This window comes from Thunnus maccoyii, chromosome 10, assembly GCF_910596095.1.
Source record: "Thunnus maccoyii chromosome 10, fThuMac1.1, whole genome shotgun sequence".
Taxonomy (NCBI): domain Eukaryota; kingdom Metazoa; phylum Chordata; class Actinopteri; order Scombriformes; family Scombridae; genus Thunnus; species Thunnus maccoyii.
This window is the reverse complement of record NC_056542.1, coordinates 3,850,637-3,868,572: the sequence shown is the minus strand read 5'-3', so window position 1 is coordinate 3,868,572 and position 17,936 is coordinate 3,850,637. Positions and strand designations below refer to the sequence as shown.

The window sequence follows — 17,936 nt, the reverse complement described above, 5'->3', positions numbered from 1 at the left end:
ATCAAAACTTGGAATGACAACTAAAGTGGGTGACAGCTTTAAGTGATAGGGTGTGGCTTTCTGGGGAAAGTGAAACTTAAAAATTGCCGAGTCAGTGGCAATCAGAGCAAAGGAGGAGAATGAGCTATGGCGTCTGTTTCTTGCTCAGAGGATTTGAGTTGCTCTATTTGTCTGACTATCTTCACTGATCCTGTTACTCTTCTCTGCGGCCACTCTTTCTGCAGAACATGTATTACAGAAATTCTGAACTCACAGCATCAGTGCCCACAGTGTCGGACAGGGACGTCGATTCTCGCAGAATCCATTCAAACAAACCATATATTGAAAAGCCTCGCTGAAAAGACTAAAGAAGCTGAGAAGATGGAGAAAGAGCACAGAAGTGAGAGAGCAGAGGTATGTTGGTGATATTTAAACTGAAACATCCTGTAGTTGTGTGTTGTAGCCTATCAAGCGATGACAGAGGCAGATGTTAATTAGGACTTTTTGATGTCGTTTATATTCTGTATACCTCACACCTTTGTTGCCCTTTGTTGTAATATATGATATGTTGTGTTTTAATCTCATATATTATATTTGTGTGTCTGCAGTCAGTGTTACTCTAAACTGTAAATGGTGCAAGGTGCGTCAACCCTCATTAACAGTCGGCCAAAGTGCATCATTATTAAAGGCCTGTCATTCGTCAAAAGCAAATTCCAGTGCCTTAGATTGATAGCACCCGATAAGTATTCAAAGTAAATGTGTAAATAGAATGGGACTTAATATTTTGTTGATTTGGCGGTACTGTGTGTGATTTTTTTTTTTTTTTTTTTTTTTTTTTTTTTTTTTTTTTTTTACATGAAAAGGTTATAGGTTGTTTTTTTGCATAAGCAAGGTTTTATAGAGAAGCTATCTCACTCCAAATTCACTTTAAGAAACATTTAAAACAATTGGATAAATACATACATCAAAATGAAAAACTATGATCAGGGTGTTGTTTTTGGCGCTTCTTAGTTTTGTTCATTTGACACAGTAAGACAGATGACCTCATACCACACACGTCAACCACAACACAATAGATAGTAATGATGCAGAAGTCCAGGCCACATGCATAAACGATGTGTACGTACATAAACCATCCACACACCATTTCCTGCACATAACCTGGTATTTATAAACAGAATGTGCGGTGAGAAAGTGTGCATCTCATGCATTCTCTAGACCATGTGTATGCATTTTTTTCCAAAGCGATGATGGGTGATGTGATGAGGTGAAATATAAGGTGAGAGACGATGGTAACCACCTACACTGATAATGTGATATTTTTTTACGTTTACGCAGAGATATGTAAAATGCCAATCAAAGGCCCATCTATTAAGGTAAGAACCCAAACGGCAACCTCCGGGGCTGAAAAATGGCCACTTGAGGCTGGCTCCAAAAGCGAGTTAATCCCCATAAACCCCCATGTTGAAATGCCCAACTTTAGAGCAGAAATAAACGTGTTTACAGCCTGATACAAAAAATGTTTTTGGTCTCTATAGCTAATTTCCCCTTTCATGACAACTGTATGAGGGGTGTATTTGTTTATAATTCACCCGTTTAAATTTTATTAAGTCGTAAAGTTATGCATAATGAAGGACATGGCTGCTTTGAGTGACAGGTCCGCCAGCCGCTAGGTGGCTTGTTTCAGCCATTCGGCCCGCCTCTTTGCCAATTTTTGATTGGCTGGAGGTTAGGTAGCGTCACGTACTTCCAAGATGGCGATGGCCGGAGCGGCTCACTTTGAGCCTCAAAACCGCTCTTCAGAAACCAACGGGTGACGTCACGGTAACTACGTCCATATTTTCATACAGTCTATGGTAAAAACATAGAGTCAACATTTTATTTTGCTCTTAATATTCTTTTTATTTGTGATACATCTTGTAAAGTTGGTTTAGATAAGAGAGCTATATACTAATGATTGATTACATTTCTGAGATATCACTGCCAACGATGGTTTACAGTCCATGGGAGGAATTATGGATGCCCTAAAGAGCCGCACAGCCGTGCGTAATGACAACGATTCTACTGTTGGAGAAGCTGGCTGTTGCAACACAATCTGTGAAACTGCACTTCTTCTTTCTCCTTTGTTTCACTGACAGGTGTACAGACTGGTGAAAAAGGCAGTGAATTGATATGAAAACGGCTGGTTAAGGGCGTGTCTTCATCCATTTATGGATAATTGTGGGAATGGAAATGAGGCTCGTGCACGTGCACCCAATTCCACAATGACTAAATGTATAAAACAGAACCATGCATGCACAGCTTTATAAATCTGACGAAAAGAATGCATATGCATATTTCTGTCTTTGTGCATACACACAGTTTTATGCATGTGGTCCCAGGTGCCTAGATGACATTATACAATCATCAAATCCAGATAACAAATACAATGTATATCGTCAACAACAAAATCACTACCAATCAAACAAGAAAAATATGTAACATTTAAATAAAGTAGGATGATGAGCTCACACACTGAGTTTCCCATATGCCACAATTTCATGGACTTTCTAAAACTGTGGTGGTTACTTATGTTTTGACAATGCAATGGTAACTTATTCTATTTTCCTGCACCATAGAAAAAAATGATCAAACACCCATGTTGGTCTTGAACCTCAGCAAGAAAATCAACAACACTAGCTGTAGTCTGATAGGCATGATTTCCCCCAACCTCACTAAAGTGGTCTTTGAGGATGAAGTTGTAGTTGTAAGGCTCTTGGCTTCATCAGTAAACACTGTATTCCTAGCTCAGTGTAATAACTTTGAGGCTGGTGGGAAGGTTATTAGTTTACAGGTATAAATCAAAGTATTATCCTATAGTGTGGGTAATAAAAATGAAATTATTGTTTGTAATCTACCACAAATTAACCAGAAGGAGATGATAAGAGGGACAAATGAGATGATGAGACGTTGCCACATTCCAGCAGCTGCCAGACCACTAGAGTGTGTTACCACTAGTGTTAGCAAATGCCACCTGACTAACACCCTAAACTAAGATAGTGAACATTGGTAAAAGCTAAACATCAGCATGTTACCATTGTCATTAAGAGCATGTTAGCATGCTGACGGTAGCTCTTAGCATCACAGCCTCAAAGAGGCTGTACTCAGCCACTGTCACTGCTTTGTATCAGCATCATCATGTACTAGTAGTAGTAGTTTTTGTTTTTTTTTAAGGATGATCATCTTTTATTATAGCTGTTGCATTTACTAACAGATTATTTATTTATCTATTTATTTTTACAGGTGGATGAGTGGTTGTGCTCTGAACACGATGAAAAGCTGAAACTGTTCTGCGTCACAGATCAGCAGTTAACTTGTATCATATGCCGCGATGGGGAGAGGCATGAAGGACACAAGTTCAAACCAGTCAAAGAAGCAGCTGCATCTCTGAGGCAGGAGATGGAAAAGGGTATAGAGAACCTTCCTGCTGATATCCATGCCATAGAGAGCCAAGCCAACTCACAAAGGGAAGAAATAACAAAAACCAAGGAGGAGTCTCATCAGCTGATGACCCAAATCTGCAGCCAGTTTGAGGAGATGCACCAGTTTCTGAGGAAGAGAGAAGATGAGATCAAGGAAGACCTGAAACACAAAGAGGAAGACGCTGTTGAGAAAATGAGCAGGAGATTAAATGCTATAGAAACAGCTTTGTCTGAGAGCAGAGAGCTGGAGGGAAAGGTGACATCGGTTCTGAATATTACCGACCCTGAGAGGTTCTTAAAGAGCTGGACTGAGAGTTACAGCAGGACTCCAGAAGATTTATTCAGGCCCAGAGCAGATGATCTCAAAGTGGTGAATACATCTCTCTCTCTGGGGCCTTATGAAAGTCACCTGCAGTTCTTCATGTGGAAGGAGATGCTTCAGGTGATCCAACCCCGAGAAGAAAAGCTGTCACTCAAAAGCAACAGTGCGACTATAACTGTGTCTGATGATGGGAGAAGTTTGTTATGTACCAACCAACAAACGAACCAATATAACTATTATGAAGATTATGAATACAGCCAACTCTACACATCTCAAAGACAGCGTTTCAAAAAGTCTCCCTTAAGCACAGACCATGCATTCAGTGTCAACGAGTTCATCTCAGGGCAGCATTACTGGGAAGTCGAGGTTGGACAAAGGAAGTATTGGGAACTGGGGGTAAAAGATAATTTCCTAAAATATGATGGCAAAAAATATACCACCTGCAGTCGAAATAAAATCACAGAGCTAACATTTGGAGGCAGACCTCGAAAGATTGGGATTTACCTAAACTGCCCATCCGAGAAGGTCTCCTTCTATGATGCAGACAACATGTCACATATTCACACTATGAGCTCTGATCTCATGCCCATGCCGGTGTCGGCATATTTTAAAGTGGCAGCAGATCCTAACCGCCTGACAGTGTGCTGCTACTGAGGTGCAGGATGAATAATGAGCCAACAGGAAATCATTGAGCCCTGGAATAAACAAACAAACAAACAGCCACGATAAATATCATACTGATTGTTGTGTAACAATAGCCATCTTATCTATTTACTTTTCATCAGAATTTTGCTTGTTTATCTTTTTTGTTCTCTTAAACTCATCTTTGTTTCAATATATTGTTTTATGTTGCTATTACTTCCCTGCATGAGGTTTGAGCAAGCTACTGTATATTGTATGAGGTGCAATAGTAGTGATAGTGGTGGGGGGGTTAACAATTAATATAACCGTGTAACATAATAAACCACAATTTACAATAGAAGAAAGACATGCATTAGATTATATTTTATTGTTCCTCAGCTGGGCAGTTTTGTTAAAATATGGAAAAATGTTTGCAAACTCATGTTGTACTGATTCATTGATCTATGTAGTGTTTTGATTTTTGGTGGTGGATCTGCTCTGTTATTTACATTTCATCTAATCATGTTTTGTGCCTTTTTAGCAAGAAAGTATTGTAAGCAAAACAAATCAAATAATAAACAAAACAAAGTTGTTTCTATAATTGTCTTCATTTCAGTAATGTATCGTCAAAATCATGATGGCTGAGAGTGTTTAACACATTGAAACTAACAGTAAGAAAATTCAAACAAATGCACAAAACACATTATTTATTTGATGCATGTTTTTATAAACGCTCCATATGTGTTGTGATGATTTTTCTTCATTTGTTTGTGTATTTGCTGTTATATAAATCATATTTGTGTCTTTTCAGTTCTCTACATATATGTTTCTTTTACATTTTATATTCATACATTTTTACGTTTTATGTATGTTATGTAAGTTTTGAATTGCCTTGGTGCTACACTGTCAGGGCACTTTTATCCTTCTTTGGGCATCAAATGGCTACTTGTTTTTCAGTTGAACTCGAATTTACTAAAGAAGATAATATGTAAGTTAAATAAGTGCTGACAACAACAAGAAATAACTTGTACCTACAGCTCAGACAGTCCTCCCATTTTGTTGTAATATAACGCTGGGATGTTATATTACACTTCTCTGTGTGCTTCTGAATCTTATTGGTCCTAGAAAGTGCAAGTTATGAAATTGGAAACATTCATTTTTACCCTCAGTCTGCAGAAGTGAACTTTAAATCTGTTAGAGCACTAATGTGTTGTTTTGGGTAATTATCTGATTATCTGGTTATTAAAACTTGGAATAAAAACTAAAGTGAGTGACAGTTCTAAAAGGTGGGGTGTGGCTTTTTGAAGAAAGTGACACTTAAAAATTGCTGAGTCAGTGGCAATCAGAAGAAAACATGAGCAGAAGAACATGTGGCAGAAAAACATGAGCTATGGCGTCTGTTTTTTACTTAGAGGAGTTGAGTTGCTGTATTTGTCTGACTATCTTCACTGATCCTGTGACTCTTCACTGCGGCCACTCTTTCTGTAGAACATGTATTATAGATGTTCTGAACACAAGGCCACAGTGCCCACAGTGTCAGACAGAGACATTTGTCCTCACAGAATCTCTTCAAACAAACCATATATTGAAAAGCCTCGCTGAAAAGGCTAAAGAAGCTGAGAAGATGGAGAAAGAGCATAGAAGTGAGAGAGCAGAGGTATGTTGGTGTTATTTATGCTTGGTTATTTATGCTAGTTTGGTTAGCATGGTGCATTTACAGTCTATGATTAACTGTGATAATGCTAATGCTAACGCAAATTTTCGCTTGCGAAAAACAGGCCTAAAACCATTAAAACAAAATATACTTACTGGAAAAAAACTGAACATCTGACTCCTTAGCGGGCCTTTTAGTAAAACCAAATGCTGAACAAGACTTTTTTAGGCGACCAAAATGTAGCAATTAACTTTCATGAACTGAAAACACACAAAAATAGCGATGGCTACGCCTAAGTCTATACTCTGTGAATCTGGGGTTACGCCATGGTTATGTTACCTGACCAATGTTGTGGACGTGGTAGTGACTTGCCTGTGACGGCACCCACTTGTTACTCAAAGCAGCTACACCCTTAATTATGCATAACTTTAAGCCTTAATAAAATTTGAATGGATACAAAAATTCACCTCCGTTCAGTTGTCATGAACGGGGAAATTAGCTACAGAGACCAAAACCGCTTTTTGTAACAGGCTGTAAACATGTTTATTTCTGCTGTAAAGTCTGGCATTTTAACATGGGGGTATATGGGGATTGACTTGCTTTTAGAGCCACTCTCAAGTGGCCATTCGAGGAACTGCAGTTTTTGGCACTTGCAGATGGACCTTACTCCATTTTTCAGACCTGGAGGTTGCTGCTTGGTTTTATTACATGCTTCTGTATGCGAGGTACTGTTTCCCTCTGAGTTGCCAGCAGGGGAAACACTACTGCACATATTCAGTGGGCCGCACAACACGGAAGGAAAGCCAGGAGCTATAAACTTTTTTTGGCGTATGCACCAGGCAAGCAATTCTTATAGGGCTGAATGGGCGCCATTTTTTGGCCTGTATCCAACTCTTACTATACATGCATGATACAAATAAAAAGGAAGCAGTTGCTGCTGGACCATACTAAAATGTCTATCGTCCCGTTTATTGGTTTCTTATTAAGTTTATACAGTTAGGTGAACCCAGGACACTCGGTTACAATGCCAATTAATAGCTTAAACATAGTGAACTACATTACTCATCTATGCCATAACTTTATTACTCAGTATTCTGATGTGTTGCAGAGATATTCCCGGGATTATGTCTGATTCAACCAGCAACCTCAACATGTGGCTACTAGGGTGTTATATTACACTTCTCTATGTGCTTCTGAATCTTATTGGTCCTAGAAAGTGTAAGTTAAGCAATAGAAACATGCATTTCTGTTGGAGCACTAATGTGTTGTTTTGGGTAATTATCTGATTATCTGGTCATTAAAACTAGGAATGAAAACTAAAGTGGGTGACAGCTTTAAATGATGAGGTGTGGCTTTCTGAGGAAAGTGAAACTTAAGAATTGCTGAGACAGTGGCAATCAGAGCAAAGGAGGACAACGAGCTATGGCGTCTGTTTCTTGCTCAGAGGATTTGAGTTGCTCTATTTGTCTGACTATCTTCACTGATCCTGTTACTCTTCACTGCGGCCACTCTTTCTGCAGAACATGTATTACAGAAGTTCTGAACTCACAGCATCAATGCCCACAGTGTCGGACAGAGACGTCGATTCTCGCAGAATCTCTTCAAACAAACCATATATTGAAAAGCCTCGCTGAAAAGACTAAAGAAGCTGAGAAAATGGAGAAAGAGCGCAAAAGTGAGAGAGCAGAGGTATGTTGGTGATATTTATACTGAAACATACTGTAGTTGTGTGTTATAGCCTATCAAGCGATGACGGAGGCAGATGTTTATTGGGACTTTTTGATGTGTATATTCTGTATACCTCACACCTTTGATGCCCTCTGATGTAATATATTATATTATATTTCCTGTTTTCATCTCATATATTATATTTCTGTGTCTGTAGTCAGTGTTACACTAAACTGTGAACGGTGCAAGGTGCGTCAACCTTCATTATCATCCGGCCAACGTGCGTCATTATTATAGGCCTGTCATTCGCCAAAAGAAAATTCCAGTGCTTTAAATTTATAACATCCGATAAGTATTCCAAGTAAATGTGTAAATAGAATGGGACTTAACATTTTGTTGATTAAGCAGTACTGTGTGCGATTTTTTTTCCAACATAACGAAAAGGTTTTAGGGTTTTTTTTGCATAGACAAGCTTTTATAGAGAAGCATCTCACTCCAAATTGACTTTAAGAAATATTTTAAACAATTGGAAAATACATACATCAAAATGAAAAACTATGATCAGGATGTTGTTTTTGGTGCTTATTAGTTTTGTTCATTTGACACAGTAAGACAGATGACCTCATATCACACACGTCAACCACAACACAATAGATAGTAATGATGCAGAAGTCCAGGCCACATACATAAACGATGCGTACGTACATAAACCATCCACACGCCATTTCCTGCACATAACCTGGTATTTATAAACAGAATGTGCGGTGAGAAAGTGCACATCTCATGCATTCTCTAGACCATGTGTATGCATTTTTTTCCCAAAGCGATGATGGGTGATGTAATGAGGTGAGGTGAATCTTTTAGCAAAACCTTGCTTTTTAAGGTTGATAACCAGCTACACTGATTGTGTGATTTTTTTGTTTTTGTTTACGTGTACATAGAGATTTGTAAAATGCCAACCAAAGGCGCATTCATTAAGGTAACATAGAGTCAACATTTTATTTTGCTCTTAATATTCTTTTTATTTGTGATCCATCTTGTAAGTCGGTTTATGAGCGCTACAAACTAATAATTGATAACATTTCTGAGATATCACTGCCAACGATGGTTTACAGTCCATGGGATGAATTATGGACGCTATAAAGAGCCGCACAGCTGTGCCTAATGGTCGTGCGTAATGACAGCTACTCTACTGTTGGAGAATCTCGCTGTTGCAACACAATCGGTGAAACTGCACTTCCTCTTTCCCCTTTGTTTCACTGACAGGTGTACAGACTGGTGGAACAGGCAGTGAACTGATATGAAAACGGCGGGTTAAGGGCGTGTCTTCATCCATTTATGGATAATTGTGGGAGTGGAAATGAGGCTTGTGCACGTGCGCCCAGTTCCTCAATGACCAAGATGTATAACACAGTACCAAGCGTACACACGGGTTTATAAATCTGACATCTTTGTGCATACACACAGTTTTAGTCATGAATCTACAGAGTTTTATGCGTGTGGTCCCAGGTGCCTAGATGACATTATATTACCATCAAATCCAGACAATAAATACAATGTATGTTGTCAACAATAAAATCACTCCCAATCAAACAAGAAAAATATGTAACATCCAAATTAAGTAGGATGATGAGCTCACACACTGAGTTTCCCATAAGCCACAATTTCATGGACTTTCTAAAACTGTGGTGGTTACTTATGTTTTGAAAATGCAATGGTAACTTATTCTATTTTCCTGCACCACAGAAAAAATGATCAAACACCCATGTTGGTCTTGAACCTCAGCAAGAAAATCAACAACACAACGTCTGATAGGCATGATTTCTCCCAACCTCACTAAAGTGGTCTTTGAGGATGAAGTGGTAGTTGTAAAGCTCTTGGCTTCATCAGTAAGCACTGTATTCCTAGCTCAGTGTAATAACTTTGAGGCTGGTGGGAAGGTTATTAGTTTACAGGTATAAATCAAAGTATTATCCTATAGTGTGGGTAATAAATATTAAATTATTGTTTGTAATCTACCACAAATTAACCAGAAGGAGACAATAAGAGGGACAAAGGAGATAATGAGACGTTACCACATTCTAGCAGCTGCTAGAGACCACTAGGATGTGTTACCACTAGTGTTAGCAAATGCTGCCTGACTAACACCCTAAACTAAGATAGTGAACATGGTAAAAGTCAACATCAGCATGTTACCATTGTCATTAAGAGCATGTTAGCATTCTGACGGTAGCACTTAGCATCACAGCCTCAAAGAGGCACTAGTGTGGCTGTACTCAGCCACTGTCACTGCTTTGTATCAGCATGTGCTAGTAGTAGAAGTTGTTTTTTCTATTTGTAAAGTATGATAATCTTTTATTATAGCTGTTGCATATACTAACAGATTATTTATTTATCTATTTATTTTTACAGGTGGCTGAGTGGTTGTGCCTTGAACACGATGAAAAGCTGAAACTGTTCTGTGTCACAGATCAGCAGTTAACTTGTATCATATGCCGCGATGGGCAGAGGCATGAAGGACACAAGTTCAAACCAGTCAAAGAAGCAGCTGCATCTCTGAGGCAGGAGATGGAAAAGGGTATAGAGAACCTTTCTGCTGATATCCACGCCATAGAGAGCCAAGCCAACTCACAGAGGGAAGAAATAACAAAAACCAAGGAGGAGTCTCATCAGCTGATGACCCAAATCTGCAGCCAGTTTGAGGAGATGCACCAGTTTCTGAGGAAGAGAGAAGATGAGATCAAGAAAGACCTGAAACACAAAGAGGAAGACGCTGTTGAGAAAATGAACAAGAACTTAAATGCTATAGAAACAGCTTTGTCTGAGAGCAGAGAGCTGGAGGGGAAGGTGACATCAGTTCTGAATATTACTGACCCTCAGAGGTTCTTAAAGAGCTGGACTGAGGGTAACAGCACGACTCCAAAAGATTTATCCAGGCCCAGAGCAGGTAATCTCAAAGTGGTGAATACATCTCTCTCTCTGGGGCCTTATGAAAGTCACCTGCAGTTCTTCATGTGGAAGGAGATGCTCCAGGTGATCCAACCCCGAGAAGAAAAGCTGTCACTCAAAAGCAACAGTGCAAATATAACTCTGTCTGATTATGGAAGAAGTTTGTTGTGTACTACCAACCAACAAACCAACCAAGCTCAATCAGGTTTGTTATTTGCAAAAACCACATATTGTTTTGAAGAACCCATAGAGTACTATGAAGACTTTGGATACAGCCAGCACGCAGCCACTTGTGGCTCCAGCACAGGATTTGGCACCCACATATCTTCAGGACAGCGTGAGGACATTTATTTCTCATCTCCCGTAAGCACAGATCATGTATTCAGTGTCAACGAGTTCACCTCAGGGCAGCATTACTGGGAAGTAGAGGTTGGACAAAGGAACTATTGGGAACTGGGGGTAAAAGATTATTTCCTAAAATATGATGGCCAAAAATATACCACCTGTAGTCGAAATATAACCACAGAGCTAATGTTTGGAGGCAGACCTCGAAAGATTGGGATTTACCTAAACTGCCCATCCAAGAAGGTCTCCTTCTATGATGCAGACAACATGTCACATATTCACACTATGAGCTCTGATCTCATGTCCACGCCAGTGTCGGCATATTTTAAAGTGGCAGCAGATCCTAACCGCCTGACAGTGTGCTGGTACTGAGATGCAGGATGAATAATGAGCCAACAGGAAATCATTGAGCCCTGGAATAAACAAACAAACAAACAAACAAACAAACAAACAAACGGCCACGATAAATATCATACTGATTGTTGTGTAACAATAGCCATCTTATCTATTTACTTTTCAACAGAATTTTGCTCGTTTATCTTTTTTGTTCTCTTAAACTCATCTTTGTTTCAATATATTGTTTTATGTTGCTATCACTTCCCTGCATGAGGTTTGAGCAAGCTACTGTATATCGTATGAGGTGCAATAGTAGTGATAGTGGTGGGTTGAGGGGTTAACAATTAATATAACCGTGTAACATAATAAACCACAATTTACAATAGAAGAAAGACATGCATTAGATTATATTTTATTGTTCCTCAGCTGGGCAGTTTTGTTAAAATATGGAAAAATGTTTGCATTGATTCAGTGATCTATGTAGTGTTTTGATTTTTGGTGGTGGATCTGCTCTGTTGTTTACATTTCATCTAATCATGTATTGTGCCTTTTTAGCAAGAAATTATGATAAGCAAAACAAATCAAATAATAAACAAAACAAAACAAAGTTGTTTCTATAATTGTCTTCATTTCAGTAAGATACTGTCAAAAACACGATGGCTGAGAGTGTTTAATACATTGAAACTAACTAAGAAAATGCAAACAAATACACAAAACACATTATTTATTTGATGCATGTTTTTATAAATGTTCCATATGTGTTGTGGTGAAGATCTTTTTTCATTTGCTTGTGTATTTGCTGCTATATAAATCCCACTTTTATCCTTCTTTGGGCATCAAATGGCTACTTACTTTTCAGTTGAACTTGAATTTACTAAAGAAGATAATATGTAAGTTAAATAAGTGCTGACAACAAGAAGAAATAACTCACAAAAGTGCAGCAATAGTACCTCCAGTCCTAGAACTTAAGCAAAGTTGCACTAAAATAAAGTGCAACAATTGTTCCTACAGCCCAGACAAAGTCCTCCCAGTCCTCCAGACAAGAAGGCAAGTGGGGGTCAGATCACCATTCAGTGAGTGTTTGGTGGCTGTTGGGCATAAACTGACTGACCAGTAAGGACTTGAAAAACAAAGTAGATGAAAACCCGTGCAAGGTAAAAAAAAAAAAGGGAAAAACATTAAGAAGGGAGAACAAGTGCATATTTCCAAAAGCTGTATAAAACTTCTATTCTTTGGGCATCAAATGGCTATTATAATATAACTTATTCGTTCCACCTTGGCTCCAAAAACAATTAATTCAGTTTTATCTTTGTTTAACTGAAGAAAATTCTGACACATCCAATCGTTGATTTGTTCAATGCATTTATTCAATGCTTGTATTGGACCGTAGTGCCCTGGTAATGTGGTTATGTAAATGTGTGTGTCATCTGCATAACTGTGGTAACATATTTTGTTGTAATATAATGTTGGGATGTTATATTACACTTCTCTGTGTGCTTCTGTATCTTATTGGTCCTAGAAAGTGCAAGTTAAGAAATTGGAAACATTCATTTTTACCCTCAGTCTGCAGAAATGAACTTTAAATCTTTTGGAGCACTAATGTGTTGTTTTGGCTAATTATCTGATTATCTGGTTATTAAAACTTGCAATGAAAACTAATGTGAGTGACAGTTCTAAAACATGGGGTGTGGCTTTTTGAAGAAAGTGACACTTAAAATTGACACTTGCTGAGTCAGTGGCAATCAGAAGAAAACATGAGCAGAAGAACATGTGGCAGAAAAACATGAGCTATGGCGTCTGTTTTTTACTTAGAGGAGTTGAGTTGCTGTATTTGTCTGACTATCTTCACTGATCCTGTGACTCTTCACTGCGGCCACTCTTTCTGTAGAACATGTATTATAGATGTTCTGAACACAAGGCCACAGTGCCCACAGTGTCAGACAGAGACATTGGTCCTCACAGAATCTCTTCAAACAAACCATGTATTGAAAAGCCTCGCTGAAAAGGCTAAAGAAGCTGAGAAGATGGAGAAAGAGCACAGAAGTGAGAGAGCAGAGGTATGTTGGTGGTATTTATGCTGCAACGCACTGTAGTTATGTGTTATAGCCTATCAAGCGATGACAGAGGCCAATGTTTATTGGGCCTTTTTGATGTTGTGTATATTCTGTATACCTCACCTTTGTTGCCGTTTGTTGTAATATATAATATAATATGTTGTGTTTTAATCTCATATATTATATTTCTGTGATTGCAGTCAGTGTTACACTAAACTGTAAACAGTGCAAGGTGCATCAGACCGTCAATATCAGCCAGCCTTCATTATTAAAGACCTGTCATTCATCAAAAGCAAATTCCAGTGCTTTAAAAAGTATCGATGGGCTATTCAGAGTAAATACGTAAATAGAATGGGACTTAACATTTTGTTGATTAGGCAGTACTGGGTGTGAATTTTTTCTAATATAACAAAAAGGTTTTAGGTTTTCCTGTATAGACAAGCTTATCTCACTCCAAATACATGAGAGTACCTCCAGAAATATTTAAAACAACTGGATATATACATGCAACAAAATGAAAAACTATGAGCAAGGTGTTGTTTTGATGCTTATTGTTTATTTGACACAGTGAGACCGAGGGCCTCATGTCACACACATCTAAATGTCAACTACAACATAACAAACTCCAAGACTTATTTTCATTTTGCTCCTATGGTGAAGATAGCATTGATGCAGAAGTCCTAAGGCCTGTACTTCGAAGCAAGTTCAACATACCCAGAATATCCATTTGTTATCTGGCTTCACTGAGCCTAATGGCCGTCCTGATAACCAGTACCACCAAGCTGGTTATCAACCAGCTCAGTCAACTCTGCATTTTCCAGCTACAAGCGTGTTCATATGAAAGAGGCGGGGTTGTTAATTATGAGCAACATCACAAGAACCATGAATGAAGTACTTCATATGATATGAAATGAAATAGTGATACCGAGTACCTGCAGAAAACTTCTGCTTTAGGGACAGAGAAAAACTCATATTTAACCAAGTGAAATGTAAACGACAGCCTGTAATCATACAACAGAATAAAAAGATGTAGAAACACTAGAAATAATTTTCATATATAATGCTAACACACATTAAAATACATATAAGAAGTATTATATATAACTTAAGTGTAGAGTGAGTATTTTTTGCCATTTAGTTGGATGATGAAGAAAACATTCTGAATATGTCACATTAAAAAAGAAACATAAAAGTAATGCCAGACTGTTTCTGCTACCGAAGCAAAGAGTGGAAAAGTAGTTAATGACTGATGAGGTCTATCTGACCCAAATGTCGCCGAGCTTCCTATAAGCCACAATTTCATGGACTTTCTAAAACTGTGGTGGTTACTTATGTTTTGACAATGCAATGGTAACTTATTCTATTTTCCTGCACCACAGAACTAATGATCAAACACCCATGTTGGTATCAAACCTCAGCAAGAAAATCAACAACACTAGCTGTAGTCTGATAGGCATGATTTCCCCCAACCTCACTAAAGTGGTCTTTGAGGAGAAAGTTTTTGAGGAAGCTGTAAGGCTCTTGGCTTCACCAGTAAGCGCTGCATTCCTAGCTCAGTGTAATAACAATGTCATTAGTTTGCAGGTATAAACCAAAGTACTGGACATATAGAAATTTTGACCTGATTATGGTGGTACTGTACATGAAAGTTCAGCATCACAAAGTTACTGCAATTTATCCTGAGGGGGACATATCTGAATCAAATTTCATGGCAATCCATTAAATAGTTGTTAAGATATTTCACTCAAAACTAGTATCAACTGAGGAAAAGTCATGGGATCAACAAAAGTGGGATGAATTCATCTGTACAAAATGTCATAGGAGTCCATCCAGTAGTTTTAAGATACTTTAGTCTGGACCAAAGTGGTGGACAGACCGAGCGTCCAAGAGACTGACATTGCCATCCATAGACTCATGCTGATAGCTTGGCTGATAAAAATGAAATTATTGTTTGTAATCTACCACAAATTAACCAGAAGGAGACGTTGCCACATTCTAGCAGCTGCTGGACCACTAGAGTGTGTTACCACTGGTGTTAGCAAATGCTGCCTCACTATTACCCTAAACTTAGATAGTGAACATGGTAAAAGTTAACATCAGCATGTTACCATTGTCATTAAAAGCATGTTAGCATGCTGACGGTAGCACTTAGCATCACAGCCTCAAAGAGGCTGTACTCAGCCATTGTCACTGCTTTGTATCAGCATGTACTAGTAGTAGTAGTTTTCTACTAATATATTATTTATTTTTACAGGTGGCTGAGTGGTTGTGCCCTGAACACGATGAAAAGCTGAAACTGTTCTGTGTCACAGATCAGCAGTTAACTTGTATCATATGCCGTGATGGGGAGAGGCATGAAGGACACAAGTTCAAACCAGTCAAAGAAGCAGCTGCATCTCTGAGGCAGGAGATGGAAAACGGTATAGAGAAGCTTTCTTCTAATATCCATGCCATAGAGAGCCAAGCCAACTCACAAAGGGAAGAAATAACAAAAACCAAGAAGAAGTCTCATCAGCTGATGACCCAAATCTGCAGCCAGTTTGAGGAGATGCACCAGTTACTGAGGAAGAGAGAAGATGAGATCAAGAAAGAACTGAAACACAAAGAGGAAGACGCTGTTGAGAAAATGAGCAAGAGATTAAATGCTATAGAAACAGCTTTGTCTGAGAGCAGAGAGCTTGAGGGAAAGGTGACATTGGTTCTGAATATTACCGACCCTGAGAGGTTCTTAAAGAGCTGGACTGAGGGTAACAGCAGGACTCCAGAAGATTTATTCAGGCCCAGAGCAGATGATCTTGAAGTGGTGAATACATCTCTCTCTCTGGGGCCTTATGAAAGTCACCTGCAGTTCTTCATGTGGAAGGAGATGCTCCAGGTGATCCAACCCCGAGAAGAAAAGCTGTCACTCAAAAGCAACAGTGCAAATATAACTGTGTCTGATTATGGAAGAAGTTTGTTGTGTACTACCAACCAACAAACCAACCAAGCTCAATCAGGTTTCTCATTTCAAAGATCTTCTTTTGGCTCCGCCCGAGTATTTGGCCAACCCACAGTCCACAGTGGAGACACTTTTGGGTTTGGCCCACAAGCAGGCAGTTTTGGCGCAAGCGCAGGATTTGGCAACTACACATCTTCAGGACAGCATCTCAAAAAGTCTCCCTTAAGCACAGATCATGTATTCAGTGTCAACGAGTTCATCTCAGGGCAGCATTACTGGGAAGTAGAGGTTGGACAAAGGATCTATTGGGAACTGGGGGTAAAAGATTATTTCCTAAAATGTGATGGCCAAAAATATACCACCTGTAGTCCACTTAATACCACAGAGCTAACGTTTGGAGGCAGACCTCGAAAGATTGGGATTTACCTAAACTGCCCATCCAAGAAGGTCTCCTTCTATGATGCAGACAACATGTCACATATTCACACAATGAGCTCTGATCTCATGCCCATGCCGGTGTCGGCATATTTTAAAGTGGCAGCAGATCGTAACCGCCTGACAGTGTGCTGGTACTGAGATGCAGGATGAATAATGAGCCAACAGGAAATCATTGAGCCCTGGAATAAACAAACAAACAAACAAACAGCCACGATAAATATCATACTGATTGTTGTGTAACAATAGCCATCTTATCTATTTACTTTTCATCAGAATTTTGCTTGTTTATCTTTTTTGTTCTCTTAAACTCATCTTTGTTTCAATATATTGTTTTATGTTGTTATTACTTCCCTGCATGAGGTTTGAGCAAGCTACTGTATATCGTATGAGGTGCAATAGTAGTGATAGTGGTGGGGGGGTTAACAATTAATATAACCATGTAACATAATAAACCACAATTTACAATAGATGACAGACATGCATTAGATTATATTTTATTGTTCCTCAGCTGGGCAGTTTTGTGAAAATATGGAAAAATGTTTGCAAACTCATGTTGTACTGATTCAGTGATCTATGTAGTGTTTTGATTTTTGGTGGTGGATCTGCTCTGTTGTTTACATTTCATCTAATCATGTTTGTGCCTTTTTAGCAAGAAATTATTATAAGCAAAACAAATCAAATGATAAACAAAACAAAGTTGTTTCTATAATTGTCTTCATTTCAGTAATGTATCGTCAAAATCATGATGGCTGAGAGTGTTTAACACATTGAAACTAACAGTAAGAAAATTCAAACAAATGCACAAAACACATTATTTATTTGATGCATGTTTTTATAAACGCTCCATATGTGTTGTGATGAAGATTTTTCTTCATTTGCTTGTGTATTTGCTGTTATATAAATCATATTTGTGTCTTTTCAGTTCCCTACATATATGTTTCTTTTACATTTTATATTCATACATTTTTACGTTTTATGTATGTTATGTAAGTTTTGAATTGCCTTGGTGCTACACTGTCAGGGCACTTTTATCCTTCTTTGGGCATCAAATGGCTACTTGTTTTTCAGTTGAACTCGAATTTACTAAAGAAGATAATATGTAAGTTAAATAAGTGCTGACAACAAGAAGAAATAACTTGTACCTACAGCCCAGACAGTCCTCCCATTTTGT

The 17,936-nt window shown here is 38.5% G+C and overlaps 3 protein-coding genes across 3 annotated transcripts; all 3 read left to right on the top strand.

Moving 5' to 3' along the window:
• On the top strand, nt 1-4,979 carry LOC121905559 (nuclear factor 7, ovary-like). The gene is made up of 2 exons (XM_042423876.1): nt 1-393; nt 3,262-4,979. Exons 1-2 carry the CDS (start codon nt 127-129, stop codon nt 4,414-4,416), a joined length of 1,422 nt encoding a protein of 473 aa, XP_042279810.1. The 5' UTR covers nt 1-126; the 3' UTR covers nt 4,417-4,979.
• Nucleotides 4,980-6,988: 2,009 nt separating this feature from the next.
• On the top strand, nt 6,989-11,455 carry LOC121905560 (nuclear factor 7, ovary-like). The gene is made up of 3 exons (XM_042423877.1): nt 6,989-7,726; nt 10,118-10,863; nt 10,930-11,455. Exons 1-3 carry the CDS (start codon nt 7,460-7,462, stop codon nt 11,369-11,371), a joined length of 1,455 nt encoding a protein of 484 aa, XP_042279811.1. The 5' UTR covers nt 6,989-7,459; the 3' UTR covers nt 11,372-11,455.
• Nucleotides 11,456-13,083: 1,628 nt separating this feature from the next.
• On the top strand, nt 13,084-17,465 carry LOC121905385 (E3 ubiquitin-protein ligase TRIM39-like). Its single transcript, XM_042423597.1, has 2 exons — nt 13,084-13,392; nt 15,644-17,465. Exons 1-2 carry the CDS (start codon nt 13,126-13,128, stop codon nt 16,901-16,903), a joined length of 1,527 nt encoding a protein of 508 aa, XP_042279531.1. The 5' UTR covers nt 13,084-13,125; the 3' UTR covers nt 16,904-17,465.
• The last annotated feature ends 471 nt before the right edge of the window (nt 17,466-17,936 follow it).